Source organism: Stenella coeruleoalba (assembly GCF_951394435.1).
Source record: "Stenella coeruleoalba genome assembly, chromosome: 2".
NCBI lineage: Eukaryota > Metazoa > Chordata > Mammalia > Artiodactyla > Delphinidae > Stenella > Stenella coeruleoalba.
The window spans coordinates 75,095,506-75,121,044 of record NC_137147.1 but is presented as its reverse complement, the minus strand read 5'-3'; the positions used below and the strand labels follow the sequence as shown (position 1 = coordinate 75,121,044).

At 41.1% G+C, this 25,539-nt stretch overlaps 2 protein-coding genes across 3 annotated transcripts; one reads left to right on the top strand and one right to left on the bottom strand.

Annotated features, from left to right (window-relative positions):
- Positions 1 to 60: 60 nt before the first annotated feature.
- On the top strand, positions 61 to 15,446 carry TOX4 (TOX high mobility group box family member 4). 2 transcript variants are annotated; one of them, XM_079912400.1, is made up of 9 exons: positions 61 to 194; positions 405 to 473; positions 7,493 to 7,735; positions 8,629 to 8,889; positions 9,235 to 9,465; positions 10,879 to 10,959; positions 11,332 to 12,075; positions 13,061 to 13,224; positions 13,872 to 15,446. In XM_079912400.1, the coding sequence occupies exons 1-9, from the start codon at positions 189 to 191 to the stop codon at positions 13,930 to 13,932; spliced, it is 1,860 nt and encodes a 619-aa protein (XP_079768526.1). In that variant the 5' UTR covers positions 61 to 188; the 3' UTR covers positions 13,933 to 15,446. The 2 variants fall into 2 exon arrangements, with proteins under 2 accessions (XP_079768526.1, XP_079768525.1); XM_079912399.1 differs by lacking the exons at positions 61 to 194; positions 405 to 473 and having other exon boundaries at positions 3,192 to 7,735.
- METTL3 (methyltransferase 3, N6-adenosine-methyltransferase complex catalytic subunit) lies at positions 15,222 to 24,922 on the bottom strand. Its single transcript, XM_079912401.1, has 11 exons — positions 24,704 to 24,922; positions 20,000 to 20,217; positions 19,500 to 19,904; positions 18,397 to 18,572; positions 17,585 to 17,801; positions 17,168 to 17,355; positions 16,754 to 16,792; positions 16,464 to 16,572; positions 16,278 to 16,343; positions 15,993 to 16,105; positions 15,222 to 15,361 (listed from the first exon to the last, which is right to left on the bottom strand). The coding sequence occupies exons 1-11, from the start codon at positions 24,801 to 24,803 to the stop codon at positions 15,250 to 15,252; spliced, it is 1,743 nt and encodes a 580-aa protein (XP_079768527.1). The 5' UTR covers positions 24,804 to 24,922; the 3' UTR covers positions 15,222 to 15,249.
- Between the last annotated feature and the right edge of the window lie 617 nt (positions 24,923 to 25,539).

Sequence of the window (25,539 nt, the reverse complement as noted above, 5' to 3'; positions counted from 1 at the left end):
GCTCCAGGGGGAGATAGCTAGCCTTTCAGTGCTCTCGGCCTTCCCGGGCAGACTCGCAACAGCCCCACGGCGCTCCTTCCAATCAGCGGAGAGCGACGCACGTCGTTGCGGAAATGACGGCAGTTCCGTGTCCAGTGGGGCGGTGGGAGCGATGAGGGCACTGAGACCGTGGTAGGCGTTGTGTGAAGATGGAGGTAGGTTCTTCAGAGTTAGAAGGCTGGCGAGAGAGCCTGGCTAACGGGGTTGAAGTAGAGGCGGGAAGCCGGGCGGAGAGGCTGCTGACGGGAGGGGAGAGAGAGCAGGGTTTGGGGAGTGATGTCATAATGTCGGGGTCAGAATCTGTCGCTCCGAGCCAACTCCCTGCTTCCCCTAACTTATCCCCGCGGCTTTCTTTTGGTTTCCAGTTTCCCGGAGGAAATGACAATTACCTGACGATCACAGGGCCCTCGCACCCCTTCCTGTCAGGGGCCGAGGTGAGCACGAGCTGCCGACGCTGCGGGGGGGAGGGCGTGAGGCAGCGGCGGGGCCGGGTGGTGGGGAGGAGAGCGCGGACGCCAGGGGCCGGGTGTTGGGAACGGGGTCCGCGATTGATGTTTGGAGAAAAGTGGCAGCTGCCTCCACAGGCTATGAGGACCATGGGGATGGCCCGGGAAGCTGCTGTCATCAGAAAAGCAGGACGTTGGAAAAGACCGAACCTATTTCAGACTGATCTGGATTGGAATACAGAGTGGAATTGTCTCCTTTCGTGGAGGAGAAATAACTACAATAATCTTGGGAGATCGCAGCGGGGAGAAATTGTTTAAGCCAAAGAAATTTGAGACAGGGAAGGAATTTACCTACCAGAGGTTAACTGTGGAATGTGTTCATTTTTAAAACATACTTTGTTGAACGGGTCTTTGTTTCATTTAAATTTCCTACCCAGTGATTTTTGGAAAAGTTAATAGTTATGTTTACTTACATGGTGTTAGCTTGTTTTGCTAGTGACAGGATGAAAGGAAATAGTTGCCAGAAAACATGAAGGGAGTTGAGTAGACCATGCATTTCTTTTTTTTGAATAAATTTATTTATTTTACTTATTTTTGGCTGCGTTGGGTCTTCGTTCCTAAGTACAGGCTTTCTCTAGTTGCGGCGAGCGGGGCTACTCATCTTTGCGGTCCGCGGACTTCTCATTGCGGTGGCCTTTCTTGCTGTGGAGTACGGGCTCTAGGGTGTACGGGCTTCAGTAGTTGTGGCGCACGGGCTCTAGAGTGCAGGCTCAGTAGTTGTGGCGCACGGGCTCAGTAGTTGTGGTGCACGGGCTTAGTTGCTCCACGGCATGTAGGATCTTCCCGGACCAGGGCTCGAACCCGTGTCCCCTGCATTGGCAGGCAGATTCTCAACCACTACGCCACCAGGGAAGTCCCTAGACCATGCATTTCTGTTTGTCAGTGACTCAGAGTTTGGGCAGGTTACTTCACCCTTGTATGTCACAAGTTTCCCCAGCTGTCAGATGGCTGTAATAATAGTTTTTTATGATGATGTGAAGTAGAAGTAACGATCATGGTGAGGTCGTTTAGTATTCGTGGAAGAGTTTTAGTTGAAATATTGTCGTAAGTGTATCATTTGCTTAGGCAAGGCAAAAGAGTAAGATGCAACAGAGAAATAAATTTTTCGGTCTTTGAGAAACTGAAGTCTTGAACTTTGTACTATCTTTTGAGGATTTTAGTTTTTTTTAAAAAACGTTGTGTAAACCATTTTCATCAGTGTTTTGTATCTAGAATTATCAATTGCTGTTGAATGAACTTATAACAAAAGTTAATGTTTTCGTGGATGAGAATTAGATTAGCAAGGAGCATTTGCTATTTTTAAACTGCTTTATCCTGATTACTATTCATTATTATTCTTCTAAGCCCGGGAAAGTGTGAATCAGGTAAGCAGCAAATTTAGAAACAATATAAAACAAAAATCTGTTTGATGCTTTGCTGTCTCTTTGCTAGTTTCTTCTGAGTGATATCTCCATGGTTTAATTTCACTGTTTGGAGTGCTGTAAATTTCACATTGGGCTCATCCACATGAAAACGCATCATTGCCAATTTCTTCTGAATCAGGTCTCCACATTTAAATTTCTTTTTTTATATTTATTTATTTATGGCTGCGTTGTGTCTTCATTGCTGCGCGAGAGCTTTCTCTAGTTGCAGCGAGCGGGGCTACTCTTTGTTGCAGTGCTGGGCTTCTCTTGTTGCGGAGCACGGGCTCTAGGCGTGCAGGCTCTAGAACACAGGCTCAGTAGTTGTGGCTCATGGGCTTAGTTACTATGCGGCATGTGGGATCTTCCGGACCAGGGCTCAAACCCGTGTCCCCTGCATTGGCAGGCAGATTCTTAACCACTGTGCCACCAGGGAAGTCCTTAAATTTCTTTATTTAGAGTGTTGTAAATTTCACACTGGGCTCATCAAGAAACTTTCCGGGTTTGAGTCTATCCTTTGTTTTTGCTTTTATGACTTTAAGAAATGTTTTAAAAAACTATTTTGCCAAGAAGCTCGTAACTAAATTTCAGTGGATTCCTTTAGCCTAGAGCCCTGTCAGTGTTAACATTTCTCCTTGTCATTACAACTTCTTCACCTTTCTTTCCCCCCTTGTTTGTTTGGTTTTGTTGTTGTTGTTTCAGTTTTTTAATTTGTTTTTCCTTTATTTCAATTGGTTTGTGGTTTTTGTTTTTTCTGGTCTTACTGTGAGCCACCCCAAATATATCTTAGAACTAGATAAATGTAATTAAAACATTTTTTTTCTTTTAGAAGAGTAAGTTTTAGAGTTTTCTTGCAAGAAAAAGAAATGTCCACAAAAGTAATAACCATAAAAAAGTTGAAAAATTGGACTTCATTGAAATTAAGAACCTTTTTTTTTTTTTTTGGTTGCACCATGCGGCTTGTGGGATCTTAGTTCCCTGACCAGGGATCAAACCTGGCCCTGGCAGTGAGAGCACCGAGTGCCAACCACTGGACTACCAGGGAATTCCCGAAATTCACAGACTGGGAGAAGATATTTTAATACATGTATCTGGCTCATATTCAGAATATATTCAAATACTTCTGTAGAATAAAATAAAGAATCCCATTTTAACATGGGCAAAATATTTAAACTCGCACCTCAGGGCTTCCCTGGTGGCGCAGTGGTTGAGAATCTGCCTGCCAATGCAGGGGACACGGGTTCGAACCCTGGTCTGGGAAGATCCCACATGCCATGGAGCAACTAAGCCCCTGTGCCACAACTACCAAGCCTGTGCTCTAAAGCACGCAAGCCACAACTATTGAAACCCACGTGCCACAACTACTAAAGCCCATGCGCCTAGTGCCCGTGCTCTGCAACAAGAGAAGCCACCGCAATGAGAATCCCACGCACTGCAACGAAAACCCAACGTGGCCAACAATAAATAAATTTAAAAAAATAAAATAAATAAACTTGCACCTCACAAGAAAGGATATCCAAATTGTCATTAGGCATATGAAAAAGTGTCATTGTCATCGTCACTCCTTAGGGAAATGCCAATTAAAATCACAATGAGATACCATTTCACACCCATCAGAATGTTGAAAATTTAAAAGACAATTCCAGGAGTTGGCAAGGATATAGATAACTCTTAATCATTGCTGGTGAGAGTGTAAATTGATTCAGCTTCTTTGGAAAACTAGCAGTATCTACTAAAGATAAACATATACCTACCCTGTAACCTGGTAATTCCACTCCTTGATATATACGTAAGAGAAATGAGTGCATATACTAACCGAAACATGTTCACAGCAACTTTATTTATATAGCTAAACAGTGGAAACAAAACCAGATGTCTATAAACTAATTTGTTAAAAGGAATGCAACACAGCAATAAAAAAGCATGAACTACTAATAAATGCAACCTGGGTGATCTCAAAAATATATTACTGAGTAAAAGAAGCCAGACAAAAAAGGGTAGACACTATAATAGTTCTTTTTTTTTTGGCGGGGGGTGGCGGACGGTGCACCTGACAGCATGCGGGATCTTAGTTCCCTGAGCAGGGATCAAACCTGTGCCTCCTGCAGTGGAAGCATGGACTCTTAACCACTGTACTGCCAAGGAAGTCCCCATGAGTTCATTTTTTAATGAAGATCAAGAATAGACAACACTAAACTATGCTGATGGAGATCAGAATACTGCTACCTGTTGTGGAAGGGAGGGAGTATTGACTAGGAAGGAGCATGAGAAAATCTTTTAGAGTGATGGAAATGTTCTGTATCTTTATCTGGGTGGTAGTTAATTGGGTTAATTTTTACGTATGTAAAAATTCATTGGGCCATACACTTAAAATTTATGTGCTTTACATAAGTTATGCCTCAGTAAAATAAGAAATAATAATAATTTTTTAAAAGTACATGTCCAGAGAGGAAGGCTTAGCATTTATTACAGCATTGCTTGAGATAGGAAAGCTGTATAATCTGAAGGGAGTTTAATCTTTCTGTTTCTCTTGTTTAGGCTGGCACTTAAATAATGATATTGTGCTTTGAGCACTCTGGGGAAATAAGTTATAAAGATAACTATCCTTAGTTAGGAAAAGTAATCATTAGAACCAGTTAATGATTTCAGGCTGAATAGTTAAAATTTTCACTACTGTATTAGTTTTTAAAAACAATTAAACTATTTTAATAATCTGTAGTACCGGGGTAATGTTGAATAAATAGGTGTTTGATTAAAATAAATTTCCTTAAAATGAATAATCTACACAAGAAAGTACTTAAAGAAATACTGGATTGTGTGCTTTGATATAGAGGAATGTGAAAAGATAGGGAAATGGTATTTTTTTATATTTTGGTTCTCTCAGTGCTAAGCATCCTTGCTTATAAAGTGTAATTCCCAAACTGCTTTCTTCCTCATAAAGGCCCAGGAATTTAACAGAGAAGGAAACAAAAGCTGAGTTGAGAAGGTAGTGGTATCATGTTCCTATTTCCACCTTCTGTGTCCAAATCATTTATTTTTACTTTAATATTTGCTACAGTTTTATCTTTATTTTATGTTTGACAGTCTAGAGTATGATTTAGTTATGTGGTGAATCCACTAAAATAAAATAACTTTAGATATTGGATTTACCTATAATCTTACAGATAACTTGTGGTAGTAAAAGATTTAGAGTGGATCTCTATTCTAGTATGTGTGTGGTTTACCTTTCTGTATTCTTGATCATTACCATTATTTTACTCTTCTTTTTTAAAGGAAGAAACAAATAAAACAAAATAAAAAAAAACACCGTTAAAGCCACAGATACTGAATAACAAAGCTGTTTGCACATTCCAGGGGGTGGTACATAGAAAGAATGTCTTGTTAATTGGTTACTATGGAATCTCTACATGTCTGGTTTTTTAGTGTACTCCATGAGAGCGCTCCAGATAGTTTATGAGGGCTGGTCCTTTGCAGAACACTGGTCTCCTGTTTTGGATATGAGTTTTTATTCTTTTTCAGTTCTCATTAATAGTATCATTTTCATATCTTGGCAGAGTTGCTTTTTTATTGTGGTAAGCAGAATAGGATAGTCATTTTTTGCTTTACTTTTGCTGTATCCTCTTAAAAAATTGTACACCACTATTATACAACTATAAATCTAGTACAGTAAATGTTTCCCCAGGTCCTTTTTCTTGCCCCTGTAACTTTTGTTTGTTTGCATGAGAATTTGGTAAAAATCTTTGTACTCTTCTTCCTGAAAAATGAGCACATGAACTTAAACTGAAATCTCAGAAAAAAATCATGGACCTGAAGTTAACAACTTCCACACAATAACAAAAATGAGTTGTGTACTGAGAAAAGTTCAGTTCTTGGGGAGAGTTTTAGTTTTTCCTAAAGAATTGTCTGCTCCCATGCTCTTTATGTATGCTCCTCTCATGTTATATCACAAATTTTTACCATGCTAAGTAAAATAGTAAGGCTCTTGGAGGAGGAAAATATAGAAATGAGGCTATATACATATCTTTTTTGTCGTTTAGGAAACTTCTCTCAGTGTGATGTGATTTCAGAGAAATCAAGCATTTCACAGGCATGCTCTTTCTCCCTGGTTTTACTAGCTGGAAATATTCTTTCTAGCAAAATTTAAAAATGCTGATATTAGTGAGACCCTTTCTGGGTTTGGAAAAGTCTTGAGGAATTCCTAAAGAATGCTTTACTTAATCATGAAAAAACCCCCGAAACTGTGAGTACCTATTTAATTTGATCTGAATCAGTTGGTATTTACTGTGCCATGTGACAAGGTTGATAGAATTTAAAGTTTCTAAAATTCCAGCAATCTGTGGTAATTGGTTGGGGCAGGTGTTAAGTTAAATAATTAGGATATTAATATTATCATTAAGCAGTTATATATATCAGGCCATGTGATAAAGTTTTGTATACTAAATCCCATAAATCCTCATAATAACCATATAAGGAGATTACCATTACAAGTCCCATTTTATAGATGAGGAAAATCCATTCAAGGTCATATAGTAAATGGCAGAGAAGGGACTTGAACCCAGATCTCTGTGACACCAAAGTCTCTTGCCATTATTAAGGCTCTGTTGCTGCAGATGCTGCCATTTTAGTTTTTTAGTGTCAAAAGGAACCATAACATTTAATGTATCTTAGGTCAGACATTGGTCTGTAGCTCCGTGAATTGTGGCGTCATTCAGAATAGAAATAGTATATTATTATTGTAGTTGGACTCAGAGGAAGGATTTGGGTCTTCACCTGGAATAATTTTTTTCTTCCTTTCTTGCAGAAAGTCTTGTTCAGAGCAAGACAGGAATGTGTTCAGGAACTGTTAGAGAACCAGTTTGCCCTCTGGCTATATCTCTTAATGAAGGTTTTTCTCCTCACTCTTATCCTTATCTTAGCATTGTTGGGTTTTCCAAAAATCTTGTACACATGGAAATCTTATTTGTTGTTAGTATCGTGATTTCTAAAATGGAGAAGTGGTAGGAAACTCTTAAGTGCATATATTTTAGAGGGGCATAAAGTTCCCATGATCCTTTTAGGATCTGCTTCAAAGGAACCTAAAACAACAGTCAAAGTATAATTGTCTAGTTGACAATGAATTTCTGTGGTCTAACAGTTCAGGTGTAGTAAGTATGAAATAACTGCTGTCTATTAGAATAGAGAGATTTTAAGCATCATAGCTAAACAGGTTATAAAGGTTGGGTCCCTACTAATGGTGCTGAAAGAATCATTCATTAGACCAATAGGCAAAATAGTTTAGGACAACCAAGATGGTAAAGGTAGAAAAGAGAGAAAAGAACTGAAAATTGTGATTGATGTTGGCAGCCTTGTATGTGACATATGGCCAAGGATATGAGGAAGATTTATTTGTAAAATTAAATAGGTCCTAGGAAATTGATAACAGAAATGGGATCCAGGCCAAAAAGAGGTACACTGAGAATCTCCAGTACTCAGCCATGTTCTTCACTTAGTAGTATGCAGTTCCTCCTCTTCCCACTAAGTCTTTTTCCCTTTTTTTCCTCCCTACAGACGTTCCATACACCAAGCCTGGGTGACGAAGAATTTGAAATCCCCCCTATCTCCTTGGATTCTGATCCCTCACTGGCTGTCTCAGATGTGGTTGGCCACTTTGATGACCTGGCAGACCCTTCCTCCTCTCAGGATGGCAGCTTTTCAGCCCAGTATGGGGTCCAGACATTGGACATGCCTGTGGGCATGACCCATGGCTTGATGGAGCAGGGCGGGGGGCTCCTGAGTGGGGGCTTGACCATGGTAAGGGGCAAGACATTATCAGGCTTACCCAAGCTCATGGGCATGGTGTTAGGGGAGACATAAGTAACTCTATTCCCTGCTACACTTGGGTAGTATTTATTTTCCATTCTTCTGGCTAAAGGCTCACCAACAAAGACCTCGTTTCCCCTGAATAAGTGAGATGTATCATCTGAATCAATTTTACTTGAAAACTGGTTTAAAATTGTAAGATGTCCAGTGTTAACCCTGAAATGAAAATGATTTATTGGGATTTTTGAAAGAAAAGTTTTTTCCCTACTACTATGGCTTTCATATCCTAGGATTCAAGTGTGAGTGTGATTGCTGGCATGCTGAGGGATGTATTCAAAAAACTGTCTGAACCAAAAGTATTAATTGTGGATTAGTATGTGTTATAAATCAGTGTATTTGGGCTTCTAGCACATCTCATTAGTAGCACATCTTCACCCACTGTACTTGATGCCAAACATCTCTAACATTGCCCTTATGCACTCTGATTTGCCTGTGTATTGCAGCTTTAAGAGCCGTTATTTAGGAGGGTACAGGGAGAAAGTTTTTCATTCCCCTGTGTGTCATCACTCTCTCTAGATTACTGAATAACTTACTTGCTCTTTAAATTAACTTGTCCAAAATTATGACTTCTTTGGTTATTTTTAGTTATTTTGGAATAGGCCTTTGAGTACAAAGAAGTGACTTAGTACTCAATTTGTAATTTCTGTACTTTATTAAAAAGCTTAATATGTTTTATATGTAGACAAATTATTTGATCTTTGTTTAAATGATGATACTTTCTGGGTAAGCAGAGGGTTTATAAATTGTCCTGAATTCCGGTGCGGGGAAGGGAAGGGTAGTGCTTTTTATATTTAGTGTTTAATTAGTCCTTCTGCTTCTCTCAGGACTTGGATCATTCTATAGGAACTCAGTATAGCGCCAATCCACCTGTTACAATTGATGTACCAATGACAGACATGACATCTGGCTTGATGGGGCATAGCCAGTTGACCACCATTGATCAGTCAGAACTGAGTTCTCAACTTGGTTTGAGCTTAGGGGGTGGCACCATCCTGCCACCTGCCCAGTCACCTGAGGATCGTCTTTCAACCACACCTTCACCTACTAGTTCACTTCATGAGGATGGTGTTGAGGAATTCCGGAGGGTGAGGCATTCCCTGCCAAAATCAAATCTGCCATATTATTCTGGGATAAAACTCTTGACCTACAGCTCCTACTAAGTATTCTTTACTCCTGCCCTGCTGTCTCCTCTGCTCTTTTCTGGGTATGGGGTCCTGCCTCTCTAGTTATAGTTTATAATGCTCCTTCCAATCTCCATTCTTATTGGTCCTCACGTACTTTACTGTCTTAATCCTATTGCCTCTACTTTTAGCATTTCTGAGAATTCCATTCATGTGACTAGTTTACCCCATATAAAAGTCCTTTTCTTTCAGTTCTCCCGACATGATACTTCTCTTCTTCTTGTAATTCTCTCTCTTTCCCCCTCACAGCAACTTCCCAACCAGAAGACAGTTGTGGTGGAAGCAGGGAAAAAGCAGAAGGCCCCAAAGAAGAGAAAAAAGAAGGATCCTAATGAACCTCAAAAACCAGTTTCAGCATATGCTTTATTCTTTCGTGACACACAGGCTGCCATCAAGGGACAGAATCCCAATGCCACTTTTGGGGAGGTTTCAAAAATTGTGGCTTCCATGTGGGACAGTCTTGGAGAGGAGCAAAAACAGGTGAGCAAATAACAAGGAACTAGTGGTTAGTGAATGTTCAAGTTTTAACTTCCTTATGTGTTCTTATTTCATATCAGCTCTTTGTTAATGGCATTCAAGATCATCCTTCATCTTAAAAGTTGCAGCCATACACTGAATCCCAAATACCCATCTAAATACTATAGGGAGTTCCCTGGTGGTCCAGTGGCCAAGACTCCATGCTCCCAATGCCGGGGGCCCGGGTTCAATCCCTGGTCAGGGAACTAGATCCCACATGCCACAACTAAGACCTGGTGCAGCCAAATAAATATTTAAATATTTAAAAAATAAATAAAAACTAATTTAAAAAAAATTATTATAAAAAACACTGAATCTAACTTTCTATGCCTTTTTTTTCTATCTGTAAAATTAGGCTATTCTTTGGTGAATTGCATGCTGTAGCTAACTCTAAAATCCACAGCAAAGTTTGAATTTTTTCATTGGCCTCATATAAACTTGAGAACTATAGTTAACCTCCCTAAATTTAACCTGGATTAAACAAATGAAAATTGTGATACTACATGAATATAAGATACAGTTGAAATTGAAGATGGCTATAATTATCATTACCCTACACTCCCCAGGTCGTCTTATTTCTTAACCACTGGACCACCAGGGAAGTCCCCAATTTATTATTTCTTATGATTCTGTAAATTGGTTGGGTGTTTTTCCTGGTGTTCTTACCTGGGCTCATTCCTACAGTCGTACCCAAACAACAGCTGGTATGGCTTATCAAGATGACCTTGCTCCCGTGCCTGGCAGTTGGTGCTACCTGTTGGCTGAAATGCCTTGGTTCTCTTTCACATGGTCTCTCATCCTCCAAATAGGCTAGACTGGCTTCTTAACACTATGGCAGAGTTAGAGCAGTATTCCAAGAGAACAAAAACAGATGTCCACAAGTTCTCTTTTTGTCAATTCAGCCACATTCTAATGGTTAAAGCAACTCACAGAGCTAGCCCAAATTCAAAGGAATGGGAAATAAGTTTCAGCTGTTGATGGAAGACTAGGTATGCGGCACAGGAAGAATTCTTGTGGCTATCATTGCAAACAGTTTAGCACATTTCCTTAAGGGAAAGTATACTGGTTAGACACAATCCCAGACTAAGCAGACTACTCATCTTATTGGGGGTCAGGATTTGTTCTGGTTACACAGGTGTGAGCAAGGGTTGCTGTTGGCTTTAGAAGTGTAGCTATTCTGCAAGCCTACTGTTGATTGGCTGGCTTTCAGATGCATGGTCACTGGAAAGTCTGCCATGGTGGCTGTCTTGATTACTAGCTTTCGGGAGTTGTCAATATTTAGACTGAGATGAATTGTCTTTCATTGATGAATGATGTAGGATTATCAGTCTTTACTAGGAGTTTGTGGACTTTCTAAACAGTCTGTCTTTCATGCAGGTATATAAGAGGAAAACTGAAGCTGCCAAGAAAGAGTATCTGAAGGCTCTGGCTGCTTATAAAGACAATCAAGAGTGTCAGGTAAGAAGATTGGGGTAGGTGGATATTTAAACCAATAAAAACATTTTTAAAGCTGCATATTAGCAATTGTAAGAAGTAAATACCACCAAAAACCTGTGGAACCTATTAATAGTATATAGTTATTAAAAGCTCAAAAATATGTAACAGGTTTCCCATTTGTTTCCATCGTAAACCTTGCCAAACATTCTGAGTTTATTTTCATTGTTTACTTTAGCCAGGCAGACACATGGCTGCTCTTTTTTCTTTCTTTCTCTTCGTACCCGCCGCCTCCCCAATCTGTGATGTACCTTTTCTTGGGAGGTGATTAGAGTGAAGATGTCCTGGGGAAGAGAATAAATCTCCTGATTTTTTTTTTTTTTGGTCTTCTTTTAGGCTACTGTGGAAACAGTGGAATTGGATCCAGCGCCCCCATCACAGACTCCTTCTCCACCTCCTGTGACTACTGCTGAGCCAGCCTCTCCAGCAGCAGCCTCAACAGAGCCCCCTGCCCTGTCTCCTTCCATTGTTGTTAACTCCACTCTTTCATCCTATGTAGCAAACCAGGCATCTTCTGGGGCTGGGGGTCAGCCCAATATTACCAAGTTGATTATTACCAAACAGATGTTGCCCTCTTCTATTACTATGTCTCAAGGAGGGATGGTTACCGTTATCCCAGCCACAGTGGTGACCTCCCGGGGGATCCAACTAGGCCAAACCAGTACAGCTACTATCCAGCCTAGTCAGCAAGCCCAGATCGTCACTAGGTCAGTGCTGCAGGCAGCAGCTGCAGCAGCAGCTTCCATGCAACTGCCTCCGCCCCGACTACAACCCCCTCCGTTGCAGCAAATGCCTCAGCCCCCGGCTCAGCAGCAAGTCGCCATTCTGCAGCAGCCTCCCCCGCTGCAGGCCATGCAGCAGCCCCCACCTCAGAAATTTCGAATCAATCTGCAGCAGCAGCCGCCGCCACTGCAGGTCAAGCTTGTGCCTCCACCCACTCTAAAAATGCAGACTACCTTGGTTCCACCACCTGTAGAAAGGAGTCCGGAGCGGCCTGTGAACAGCAGCCCTGAGACCCACACAGTGGAGGAAACCTCTCCTGAGACAATCTGTGAGATGATCACAGATGTAGTTCCTGAGGTGAGCCTCTGTTTTCAAGTATTTCCTCTAGACCAGTGAAAATGTGTAAGCATTTTTGGTTGATCTAATAAAAGCAGGGGTTGCTACTAGCATTTAATGCCTGGCACAACTAGGCGTATGAAATATCCTGTCAGTTCCCTGCAAGATACTCCGTAGTGTTCTTGGTGAGAAACATTAAGAGGGCCTCCTATCCTAGACTACTCCTTAACTAAGCAGAAGTAATACGGTAGTCAACTAAAGATATATCCTAAGCATAGAGTTATTTTTCAGGTGTCTTACCCAAGGATCCAAAGCTTTGGAGATAAATCCTTCCATTTCTCCCAAACCTTGACTGCTTGGCTTGATGTTTTTAAGTAAGGGGATGGGTAGGGAATACAGGTAGAAAAATTCAACTGGTTAGTATCATTGAGTCTTTTCAGAAACAAACAGATGCCAATTTACCCTAGTTTTAATTTGTACCTGACCAGTAGTCATTTTGAAATATGGGTCTGTTTGTGACTATAGTCCCACAATGAATGAAGCAGTCATTTTAAAGAAAAATACCACCCACCCCACCCCTTCAAAACCAGGAAACTATTAATCTCTAAGTTTTTTTCCTTTTTGCTAATGGCACCACGTTTTATCTTCTTAGTCTCTGATCTTAGTTGAGGTGACCCAACCTCTATTAACATTCTATTGATTTGATATTTTCAGAGGAATATTATTCAACTGTAGAATAAAGTCAGTGATGGGTAAAATTAAGATTAAACACTAGCAGTATGGCAGCATTCCCCTTATAGGAAGCATCTTCATGTCAATCTGCATGGCAAAATTCTAAAGCTGGATATAGAGAAGACCAAGAACTCACCTTCTTTTGGAAGTGTACCCCCATCTGTGAGGGACTGTAACATCTGTTGCTCTATTGGATCCTAGAGTTAATTTGACTAGCTGGCTAGCTAGGTAAGTAGCAATCCAATCCATCTTTGGTGCTCTCTCCCTCTCACAGGTTGAGTCTCCTTCTCAAATGGATGTTGAATTGGTGAGTGGGTCTCCTATGACGCTCTCACCCCAGCCTCGATGTGTGAGGTCCGGCTGTGAGAACCCTCCCGTTGTGAGTAAGGACTGGGACAATGAGTACTGCAGCAATGAGTGCGTGGTGAAGCACTGCAGGTGAGCTTACAGTTCCCCTTCTTATAATTCAAGTATGACTAAATAAACTGTGTTGGAAAACACAGTAACCCTGAGCATATAATCAGTACCACCTTACCTTTGGTAGAGTAGGTTGCTATATACATCTGATTGTAGTAGCTGCTAGAGAAGTTCCCCTGCTTAAAAAAAGCTTACATTTGCCATGTAGATAAAGATGACATAATGAGCAGTTCACACTTTTCAGTTACCTCTGTGTGTGCTCTTTAAAAATATGACACATCAAGCTGGTGGTGACTGAATCTTAGTTTAGCTTATCTCCTTAGTGCAAATCAGACCTCTTAGGGAATTAGAATTTGAGAAGGAATGGATAGGCGGTAAGTAGCACAATAAGGTGCTAAGTATAGGGGGAAAGGGAAGAAGTTCTGAAGATTTTCCCCATTTCCCCAGTCTTCCTGAGATTGACCTACATCCATGAAACAAGGCATTGGTATTTCCTATCTCAAATCCTCCAAAGTAAATTAGGATTGCCTATACTTCTGACTCTTAGGCCCACTGCCTTTATATTCCTATTGGGTGATATATGTCAACCTATTTGTTTAAGACAAAGTTTTAAAAAGAATATATCTAGGCTGTAATTCTGAGTTTGTGTGTATCTTTTTCTTTCTTAGGGATGTCTTCTTGGCCTGGGTAGCCTCTAGAAACTCAAACACAGTAGTGTTTGTGAAGTAGTCCTGTTCTCCAAGCCAGTGAAGACTTACCTGCTGGGAACATGTCCACCGAGCCTGTTTTTAAAAAGACAAGCTGGGCTTCTGGTAGTGCCTGATCTCAACCCATGATGGTCCTTTATGTCCTTCACGTTACTCCCCTTTTGTCTCTCTTCTACAGGGGCCAGGCTATGGAGCAGGGCCATTGAGTTTGCTGGAATTGCTTTTTACTTTCACGTACAAGCAGAGATATCAGTGATGATAACAGGGGAAAGGGTGAAGGGCATATGAACAAGCAGAACATAGGGGTGGTGGCTAGGGGTGGGGAATTGTTTGAGGAAAACTTGTTGGTATAATTGTCATAGGACTTGCCTAAAATACTATTAAAATGATAGGATAATACTCAGCTTTGAGCCTAGGAGAAAACATCACTGTGTGCATCCATTTTAAAGGGGCTAAAAAAAGGCTGCATTAAAGGTTACCTCTTAAACAGGGAACTATTACTATCACATCTGCACATTAATTACTTTGAGAACAAAGGTTTTCAACATAGTAAGCACACTGGGCTGTAGAGAAAATAACATCACCTAGGAGCGTCTTTTATTTATTTCTCTGCAATATTTCTGTAGTCAACGCTCTTATCTCAGTTATCACAGTTTATGAGTGCAAAGAGCAGAACTTTACATCCTTAATATAAGAGGTTTCACCAAAGTTTAAAGAAGTTGTGTTCACTTGTGTTTGATGAAGTATCTTTTGAAAGATCGGCCAGAGGTGTTTTCACTTATATAATATATAGGCTAATTCTCTGCATACTCTAGGCACTTATTTAAATTTAATGTAAGATGTGCTTATTTCACTTTTCTTGGAAATAAACGAATAATAGACTAGCAAAGCCACATAGTTGTAACAGAATAAGCAACATTTCGAGCATGATAGCCCTAGTGATGATAATCTTAAATGAAACTCAAATCTTACCTTAAGAAATGTTGTCCCAGAGAACCCCCTTTTTGATTACCATGTTTACTAGCACTAATTGCTAATCACTTTGATCCTATACAGTATAATCAATATTTTAATGTTTTTCAAGCATTCATTTAGTTTGAACCCTTATAGCAACCCCATGAGGTAGGTAATATTCCCAGTCTACATATAAGTAATCATACTGAGAGATGAGTTACACAAGATCACACACTGTTAAGTGGCAGAGCCAGAACTTGACCTCGAAATCCCAACTACAATACAAAGTTTTATTTAAATAAGGAAAATAACTATTGTACAAATATTACTCTTCAGGTGCAGCCTGCAGAGCCATGGCTACGGATGCTTAGGTTTAGAAGTACTTCTATAGATTCTTAGGTTTAGAGATGATACCATCTGGATACCTTTGCTTGAACCGGGCAACCACATCTGGGTCTAGTAGGTGGATCCCATCCAGTTGGTTTCCAAGGGTGATCCTGAAGCATGGGGAAAGATGGGGCAAACCAAAAATCCTGGAATTTAAAGGCTTAATACTGTTAAAAGATACGTACTTTTTATTAAGACTGCCTATCATCTCATTGAATATTCGTGCCAATTCTTTTAAAAAGATCTTACTATTAGTATAGTATATGGTAGTATGGCTGGTTAGAAATTGGGCACAGATTCTGGTGTTAGAAAAGGCTGGATCTGTACTAATTAAGGGTTAATAACTTATGTTTAACCAGGCCTACTTCACAAAGTTGCTGCTGCCAGTGAGTATCCTTTGGATTAGTGAAATGCTAGCAGCACGTCTTTTAAAGCTCTACTAACAGAATGAAAAATTAAAATTGTTGACAGATTACACAGATTCTCAGTAACCACCAGGGGGCAGATTCAGTACATCCCATAGAATAACAAAGATCTTTAGGTTGTAACAGTGGAGACCTTAAGAGCAGTGGTTTAAATCTTAAAACCTGTTGGGTTCCCAATGAATGTTGTTGGTTGCTTAAGAATCCTCTGAAGCCCATTTATAGACTAGTGGAATGTGAGGTGAAGCTCTACTAACTTCTGTCCTTGACCATACACAGTTTTGCCCTTGGGGGCTAGCATGTTCTCTGGTCACCTTACCAGTTCGGTTGCACATTGTGTGGTCGTCCAAATAACTCAATCTTGCGAGTGCCAGGGGACAGTCTTTCAATCATGCCATAGATTTCATCCGGTTTATGACTAGTGGAACGAACCTAGGAAATAAAAGCTCTAGCTACTTTTAAGTTACCCAAGATTGAAATTCTAGCCCTTTCCATTTATGTTTATGATCCCAATGAGAAAACCTGGGATAAGAATATACCTGACTAGAGTAACTGATAGCAGTTTTAAAATGTGCATCTTTGGATGCCTGGGCAAAGTACATACCTCAGCTACGATCACATCACAATCCAGACCCTGGTTGAAGCCTTGGGGATTTCCTTTGACACCAACCTGCTCACCAGAGAACAGATTACCTTATGAAACCCCAGCATTTGAACTGTTTCTCAATAAGCAATCAAACAATTCCTATTTTTTGCTCCACCTATTGAATTGGGCCCCACTGCTGCTCACCAAGCAGTGTTCCTTCCCATGGTTCAACCAATGACCTGTGCGGCCTGTCCGAATGATGCGTTGCAGTTGATTTGTCTTCACCCAGATAATTTCATCTACCCGTTCGTAACTGTGGGGTATAAGAAAAAGAATTGGAGCTTTAATCAGGCTTTCACGGTTTAGGGGTGGTGCCATCTGTTCTACAGAGGCAAGGAATCACAGAATACGCTGAAAGAAAGGAACACATATCAACTACAGTAATTATGTACTTATTTCCCTCAAAAGAAAGCAACACAATGATCGTTACTTACCCCCAGAGGTTCAGACATTCTCTGCCCAACTCCATGGCCCTAGAAAGAAATAAAGGTTAAACAGCTATTTCCATGCCCATATTTCTTCTCCCTTCAAGATACATGTGTTGTCTTCAGTAGACATTCAGTGAACATGCGAGACACCATTAGGGCAACAGAATGGATCTAAGAATGAAAAAATAAAACTTAGTATCTATTCTCAATGACCTTACCTTTCACAAGTAACAAACGTAGAGTTTCATAGACTTCATGTGTCATTTGTGTTATAAACAGGCATTAGATCTCAGTAGGTAAAAAAGGCTGACTCACTTATATATTTAATAGCAGGGCTAGGAAAACCCAGGATTTTATCCCCACCCAGTACTCACTCTATACTATATCTGCCCATACCTACATATCTTTGAACTGCATTACCTGCCTGTGACCCAGAGGAAGAGAAAGCCATCATCCTGCAGTACTGGTATGTTGAGCCTGCGCATCTCATCATCTGTCAGGGTCCCATAGGGCAGCTCCATGTGAATATCCCAGGGTGGGTCAGCCATCACAACTGCAAACTTGCCCAAGATACTGACGTCCAGGTAGCGGATATCACAACAGATCCACTGCATGAGGTGGTATTTGGTCATCTTCCCTTCCTTTACTCTTAGATTCATGGCCCCAGTCCCTCTTTTTACATTTGATTTTCCTATTCCCTTAGATGCGTATCTATCCCACTCCATTCCCAATCAGCAGGGCGGATTGGTGATTTATGCCCTGCTTTCCTACATGTATGGCTACCCTACTAAGATAAAGGTCCTTAAGTTGAGGTAAGTTTTCTCAGCAGATAGGTACCTGAGGTGGGAAGAGTCGATCTGCATTGGAGTCACCTCCAACGCTCTGTGTAAGGGCAAGCTCCTGGCTTGGTGTATGGTCTTTGCTTCCAGGAGCTTCAGAATCCATGCAAGCATCAATTTCATAGTGAACATATTTGCAGGTATCCATGTGGAAACATGTGTTAAGGAAAGAGCAGTCACCTAATGACTCATCAGTGTGTTTATTGATGATCCGTCTGGGGAAATAAAAAGGGAGAATTGGAATCAAGATGGTGTTCCAGTTAGATGCCGCAGTTCGAGGTCCAAATTGTTGCAAAATTTCTAGTCTTTCACTATCATTAGAGCTGCCTCCACAAGTTTTCAAATAAGGAAGGCAGGTGACATTAAAATCTGTAATTTACCCCACAGAAGAGTTTTAATTCTTCTCTGAGCAAAGAGTTAACTTCCTTATGACAGGAAGGAAGGGCTTGCTAGTTAGAGCAGAATAAAGCACCTACCTAACAGCCCAGGTTCCTGTTTCTCCTAAGATCATCCTTCTTCCAGAGAACTTTAACTTTCACTGGGGCTCGGAGACAGAGATGTCTTGCTATTGCAAGAACAGAGGGGCATTTTTTTCTTTAAATCTCACATCGTTTTGGGAGTGCAGCCTGTATTCCCTCCCATAGAACACTACTTCTGAAAGTTTACCTTCAGAGTCTGGAAGTCTTAGACATCATATTAAAACCACTTAATAACAGGATTAAAGACAGAAACCCAATAACCGGAAGAAATGTGCTTAAAAAGAATGACTGCTTCTAGGAGACCCATCCAACCCTCTCCCTCCCAAAAGACCTGAAGTGCAGCTTGCGACAGGGCCGGTCAGCATCACTGGCTTTCATGCACTCCTCCTTGGTTCCATAGTCACAGAACTCTTGCACTTGAGCCCGACCTCGTGAGCGAAACTTTTCAACTATGGATTGTTCCTTGGCTGTTGTAGTATTCAGTAGCTCTAGGATCTCCTGACTAACCTGTGACAGAAGAAACCTTGGTCTTAAAAGGGTCTGTAGATAAAATTAGCCCTTAAACCACCTCTGCAAATTCTACTTGACATCAATGTCCTATGAGGGGTCAATAGACTAAGTTAATACGGGAAAATTGGAGCCCTAGGAGAAGAGATGTGTCATGGGTTTAGTCCTTCCTCACAAATGTGCATTTGGGATGAAATTAAAATATAAGAAGACTGGTTCCTACTGCTAAGCATTAAGCTAAACTCCCCTCCCCAGGAAAGCATTCCTTCCAACCAAAACCACTTACATTTATTAGGTGCTGAACCAAGGCACAGTGCTAAGCACTTTAGTGTTTAGCTCAGAGCCTATGCAACAATCCTATAAGCAGGGGGTGGGGGAGCGGTAGGAAATGGATAACTATTGTGGGTCCAATATTGAATAGACTCAGAAACCACTACAATGCCATTCCACATTGTACAATCAATTTCCATAATTATTGGTCCATATGACTATCTTCCAGTATTCGTCCCCTCTATTACTATATTTGGATTCCTCTTCTCAAGATCTGATGATTCTTCCAAACAGATACAATGAAAAAGATTCTCTAAATCCGAGTTTCCCAACATTGGTGCATTGTTTACATTCTGGGCCAAATAACTCTTTGTCGTGTGGAGGTTGCCCTGCTAAGACTGTAGGATGCTTTGCAGCATCCCTGGCCTCTACCCACTAGATGCCTGTAGTGCTCCCGTGCTGTGACAAACCAAACATGTCTCCAGACATTGCCAAATGTCCTCTGGGGGTTGCGAGGGGGGTAAAATCATCCTCAGTTGAGAACCACTGCTCTAAACCCTGAATTCTAAGAACTGCTCTTCGCCCTCGGGGTAAATTCCTCTCAACCAAAGCTAAAATTCAAAGTACATGTGTGAAAGCATTTCCATCTACCCCTACCTTCTTGCTCTGTTGTTCCTTAGTAGATTGTTGGTTAAGAAGGCTCTCTATCTCCAGATCAACATCTGAGGCAGCATGTTTCCTTGATTTCTTGGTTGGCTCCTTGGCTACTTCTGATGCTGAAGAGGCCAAACCAGAGGCCAAAGAGCTAGCAAAGGCAGCTACTGTGGTCGAGTCCTGTTCTGCACGCCGCTTCTGCCCTGTGATAGTCCCTGCTACCTCCCCAGAGCCCTTTTTTTCTGCCACAGCCCCCATCATGGCAGACAGCTTGGAATGATCAGCGTAGGTCACAAGAGTGGGATGTGCATCATCTTGTAGGAGACCTCGCTTTACTTCAATCAACTCCTGAGCTGCAAACTTCTGTAGGAGGCTTTCCACCCCATCTTGAGTGGCAGGGGCATCTGGCTAAGGAAGGAGGGTGGGAGGAAAGCATTAAGACACTGACCATGAACTGAAGAAAAACAGTGGTAGTTCCCAACCTTGTCTTATCTGGTCATTACCGTGGAGATGGCAAGACGGATGGACACAGCATCAGTGGGCAAAGTTAGCGCCAGATCAGAGAGGTGGTGTAGCAACTTCTTCTCTAATTCAGGGTCTGTAGCTAGTTCAGGAACTGCTGAAGCCGTGCTGGGCTTAGGGCCACCAGAAGTGGGTGCAGTAGGCACTGGGCTGTCACTACGGAAGGTTGGAGACAGTGCTGCCTCTGGATTCCGAAGATCTAGGAGTGAAGAGAAATGAAAATGAAAAAGGACAACCATTGTCAATGTATACATTCCTCAGGAGTCAAGTTCTCCAGCATTCACAACACACAGTTCTTTCATTTCATGAAGAAAATTCTCTGACCAGATTTAGCACTAGATACCCCTTATTAAATCACACTCAAGCATTCACTGCTTTGCCAAGATAATCCTGGATTTTCTGGGAACCACTTACCTTTTCTCTGTTGGGTGAGAGGTCTTTTCCTAATTCCTTTCCTTGCTGTGCTTCAAGGAAATAAATTAGCAGCTTGGTAGATTTAAATGTCCATACCACCTCCCTTTAGTCACTCTAAAATGACAGCTGATATAATCAACCTGTAAGCCAGGAATATTTTCAACAACCTACACTGTGATCAAATCTTTTTGAAGAATTGAATTTGAATGAATTAAGGCCACTGGACATCAGAGGGTATAAAAAATGACAGGAGGGATTCCCTGGTGGTGCAGTGGTTGAGAGTCCACCTGCCGATGCAGGGGACACGGGTTCGTGCCCCGGTCCAGGCTAGGCCCGTGAGCCACGGCGGCTGAGCCTGCGCGTCCAGAGCCTGTGCTCCACAACGGGAGAGGCCACAACAGTGAGAGGCCCGCGTACCGCCAAAAAAAAAAAAAAAAAAAAAAAAAGACAGCGTTGGGGGTTAGAATGATGCGACCTTTAAAGTGAAACACAAAAATTTTATAAAACTGCTGAAGCCCTGGTCACCAATGATATTTCTTGACTATATTTTTATCACTTACTCTAGTACTTCACAAGCTGGGTAGCCAACATAACCTTGAGAAGAGTTAAGAAACTCAAATCGGGACAAAATATTACCTTTGGGAGAGCCTAATATCTGTGATTATTTAGTTAAAATACAGATGAAATATTAAACATTCAGAACCTGTATTGGAATTCCGTTAAATACTATATAAGTGGGCCACTAGTTTACATTTAGAGATATTCTGGTTACTTAGAAATTTCCGCTCTAATGGAACTAACTTTAGTAAAATTTAACTAAGTCTAAGGAAAATGGAGCTGAAGTATACCAAACACCTTGGGGGAACAGTTACATTTTAGGAAAATAAGTTATACTCTACATGGAAAACAGACTCCACAATTCCATACTAGCTAGAAATGTTAAATAATTGCAGAACTTTCTTTACCTTGCTTATGTATGATTCTTTTATGTTCTGCTGGATCTCAGACTAGAACTTTTTTTAAAAAAAAACATAATCCTATTTATTTATTTATTTGGCTGCGTTGGGTCTTCGTTGTGGCACGCGGGATCTTTGTCGTGGCACACAAATACCCTAACAGACATCATCTCACTGAGGAAAAGCACTGATTTTGCTCCAATGTTAATGTCAATAAGTTGAAAATGTACTTTTTATAATTAACCTGATACTACCAAGAATATAATATAAACATTTCTTCTTCTTACAGAGTTTTCACTTTCTCTGGTAACTAAATTTATATGTTCTTTGAGTCATGTGTAATTTTTCTTAAAGCAAGCAAGAAGTCTATGAAAAGAACCACTTTAAACATACATTTTCAATCCCTGGAACTGGATACAGACATTTTTTTTTTCCTCTTTGGTTATCTGACTGATCACTTGTTTTAATACAGTTCTTTTAAAAAACAGCCTGTGATTCTGGTTATGAATCCTTGTGTTAGTAACACCTCCTAGGAGTATTCTTTTCATGACATTCAGGACACTGAAAATACCTTTTTAAAAAAATACCTTTTTCAGGTTATTGGGAGGAGGAAGCTCACGTTTAATATTTTGGAAAAAATCTAACAGCTGATTAATGCAACTGTTATTTATAGATGGGCTTTAGCCACTCTGTGAATTCCATGAAGTCACTACAAATTTGGGAGAAAGACTCCAACGTTTTATCATTCTTAAAATGGGTCACTGGCAGAAAATCATTAGGAATCCTTGAGCTCCAACTCCTTCAGAAAGTATTTGTTCAGTTATTAATTCAGTATATTTACTGAGTGCTTCCATTATGCTGGTAACTATGCTGACACTCTGCTTCTAATCTAATGAAAAATTTAATGTGTTGGGCTCAGCAAAGGAATACTTAATACTTGAGTTCATTCTTTGGTTAAGAGCTCCATTGAAGATAAACAAAATACTAGCTTGAAGACATAAAAATATGGCTGCTCTACTAACTTGCTGATCCCTAAAACATGTCAACATCTATATTCACATCTTCAATCCCATTGATGAAATATATTGAGCAATTCACATATTTACTAATGTGCTAAGCCTGGCCAAGTTTATTTTGTTTCAGTTAAAATTAAGTAAATATTTATTGGAAGTGATAATCCTCACTTCAAAAATCTGTACTTTACTCTATGGAAAACAGTACGGTGGTTCCTAAGAAAACTGAAAATAGAATTACCATATGATCCAGCAACTCCACTTCTGTTATATATCCAAAAAAGCTGAAAACAGCATCTTGAAGAGATATCTGCACAGCCATATTCACAGCAGCATTATTCACAATAGCCAAAAAGGTGGAAGCAAGTATCCACCAGTGGATAAATGGATAAACAAAATGTGGTACACACATACAATGGAATATTATTCAGCTTTAAAAAGGAAGGAAATTCTGACACTTGCTACAACATGGAGGAACCTTGAGGACATGCTAAGGGAAATCAGCCAGTCACAAAAAGACAAATACTTTATGATTCCATTTACATGAGGTATCTAGAGTAGTCAAACTCACAGAAACAAAATAGAACGGTGGTTGCCAGGGCCCGGGAGGAGGGGAGAATTGGGAATTATTGTTTAATGGGTACAGTTTCAGTTTTGCAAGACAAAAAACTTCTAGAGATTGGTTGCCCAATAGTGTGAATATATATACATCACACTATCAACTATACATTTTAAAATGGTTAAGATGGTAAATTTTATGTTATGTGTATTTTGCCACACTTTTTTAAAAAGTTGTACTTTAAAAATGCCCAGCTAACAAAGGTCTCCCAATGATTCTTGGTTCATAGTATTCTGCATTCATTAATGACACGAATACATTTTAGTTTACTCAATATCCTTGTCTTTTAACATTAACCTCAGAAGTAAACAAGTATCAGATTTCAGTAATGCTATAAAAATCTAGATGTGGTAAGAAAATTTTTATTTTCTGTGAGAAAAGAACTGACTGAAGGAAAAAAACTTTGCATATGGCGCAATGTTTGGTTAATACCAAAGTGTGGTTAATACCATGGAGAAGTGAAGTGGAATTTCTATTAATTAATCCATGATAATATGACTTGCACTTCTTCCCCTACTTACCCTGCCTTCTTACCTTCCCTTTAATTGTCTAAGTCCTACATAGCCATAGAGACCAAATTCCAAGTGCCAACTCTTCCCTGATGCCTTCACTGGCTAAACCGACTCTTGTTACTTCTACCTTCACTGTACTCATTGTGGAATCGATTCATTTGGCATTTTACATATGTCATATTGTATTTCTGACTCTTCCTTTATCCCCAACTAAATTTTAAACTCCTTGAGGGCAGGGACACTGTCTTTTGTCTAACTGGACTCATGTACGCTGTAGACACTCGATAGATGTTCATTCATTAAGGTATAAGAGTCCTGCCAAAGCATCTTCTAGTTCCAAGGGCCAGACTACAAGTGCATGGACCTAATATATATTTCAACACAAGATTTACAGACGGACTCGAGTATACTGATATACAGTGCAACAAGCTACACACAAGAGCGGTACGGATTCATTATCCTTGTAGATCTTTGATTTGCCTTAGATAATTCAGGGCTTGTGCTGGGGATGTGGTATGAGTAGCACTTAACCTTTTGAGGTTCCTTCAAGTTTTAAGACTGTGACACAGGAGAAAACGGGAGGGGAGAAAACGTTTAAAAACAAATGTTTTCAGATTCCTGCTCAGTGTGTAAACGTCTAAGACAATGCCAGTTCCTCTACTCGTTTAGCAACACCGAGTGCTAACTCTGCGAGGGCCATTGAGCTGGGCACTGTGGATATAAAGGTTCCGTACTTGCTCTCACAGCGCCCCGAATCTCAAAAGACATGACCACTAAAAAGCAATTGCTATAACCGAGAAAAGAACAAAGCGCCACGGGAGTAACTAAAAAAAGGGACTTGCTGTTTCGAGGGATCGGGGGCTGAAAGGCCTAGCAAGTGAGACGCTCTCACGGACTCAAGAGGAGTCAACCTGACGCGGGGAGGCGGAGGCTTCCGGTCGGGGAAAGCGGAACCGGCGGAACCAGGGCCCAGGCTGGGAAGAAGCCGCGACTACTTGCAGGAGGGTGAAGCGTCTGTGCTACTGAGGTGGGGGGAGAAGAGTACCAATGTATGAAGCCTTAAAGAAACGGCAGTTTGGGGAAAGGCACCAACTCGGGAGCTGTGTTTTTCTCCAGGGTTCCCTCCAGCCCTCCCCGGCTAAGGCTCGGCCCCAACAGTCCCGCGCCTCACCCAAGTGCCCCGAGTCCTGCTTCCGCCTCCGCTGCAGCCTCTCCCGCAGAGAATCCAGCTGCTTTTTGTGGGCCTGGATAGAGCTCCACGTGTCCGACATTTCGGTCTCGCAGCCCAGACACGTCCCGAACCAAGGGCGACTGCCTTCCACCTCTCAGCCCTAGTTCCAAGAATTATCCAACTCTCATGCGGACACCCGAAGCCTAACCGGAAAGAGATCCCGGGAGACGCACCGGACGGAAAGTCATTTCCGGTTTTGCTCTCCCTTTGAAGCTGAAACGAGAGCCACCTTAAGTGTTGGCGGAATGGCGGGTATGTTTTTTATGGGAGTTCTTTCACGCTTCCGGGTGAGGTGAGGCTGTGGTTGCCATGTTGGTGCCTGGCAGAGCTGCCATGTTGCTTATAGCCGCGCATGCGGCCATGTTGAATATTAGGAAATAAGTTCGAGTCGTACTAAGCGCACGCGGGGCAGCGTATGTAGTCTAGATTTTGGAAATGAAGGATCACTAATTTCTTTTGACAGTTTGGTACTAACATACCTTTGCCACTGAAGGTGTAGCTTCATGTTCCCGTGCACTTGTTTACAAAAATATAGCCATTACGCATGCATATTTGAGGGAGGAGAACTGATGGAGCAGAGATACTATAATGAGTCTACAAATACATATTCTCACTCTTCTTGCTTATACCAAATCTACAAGTATCATGTGTAATACATTAAAATAGAGTCCTCAGGGAATTCCTTGGTGGTCCAGTGGTTAGGACTGCGCTTTCATTGCCAACGGAACCGGTTCAATCTGCGGTCGGGGAAATAAGATCCCAAGCTGCTCGGAATG

What these genes read in the sequence shown, in the direction of transcription:
- TOX4 (XM_079912399.1), top strand. Translation starts at nt 7,370, where the DNA reads ATGGGATCCAGGCCAAAAAGAGGTACACTGAGAATCTCCAGTACTCAG. An exon ending in GTGTTGAGGAATTCCGGAGG is followed by an intron (nt 8,890 to 9,234) that starts GTGAGGCATTCC and finishes TCCCCCTCACAG; the next exon opens with CAACTTCCCAACCAGAAGAC. An exon ending in TCACAGATGTAGTTCCTGAG is followed by an intron (nt 12,076 to 13,060) that starts GTGAGCCTCTGT and finishes TCCCTCTCACAG; the next exon opens with GTTGAGTCTCCTTCTCAAAT.
- METTL3 (XM_079912401.1), bottom strand. Translation starts at nt 24,803, where the DNA reads ATGTCGGACACGTGGAGCTCTATCCAGGCCCACAAAAAGCAGCTGGAT. An exon ending in GAATGTCTGAACCTCTGGGG is followed by an intron (nt 16,573 to 16,753) that starts GTAAGTAACGAT and finishes TATACCCCACAG; the next exon opens with TTACGAACGGGTAGATGAAA. An exon ending in CACAATGTGCAACCGAACTG is followed by an intron (nt 15,362 to 15,992) that starts GTAAGGTGACCA and finishes CCCATGCTTCAG; the next exon opens with GATCACCCTTGGAAACCAAC.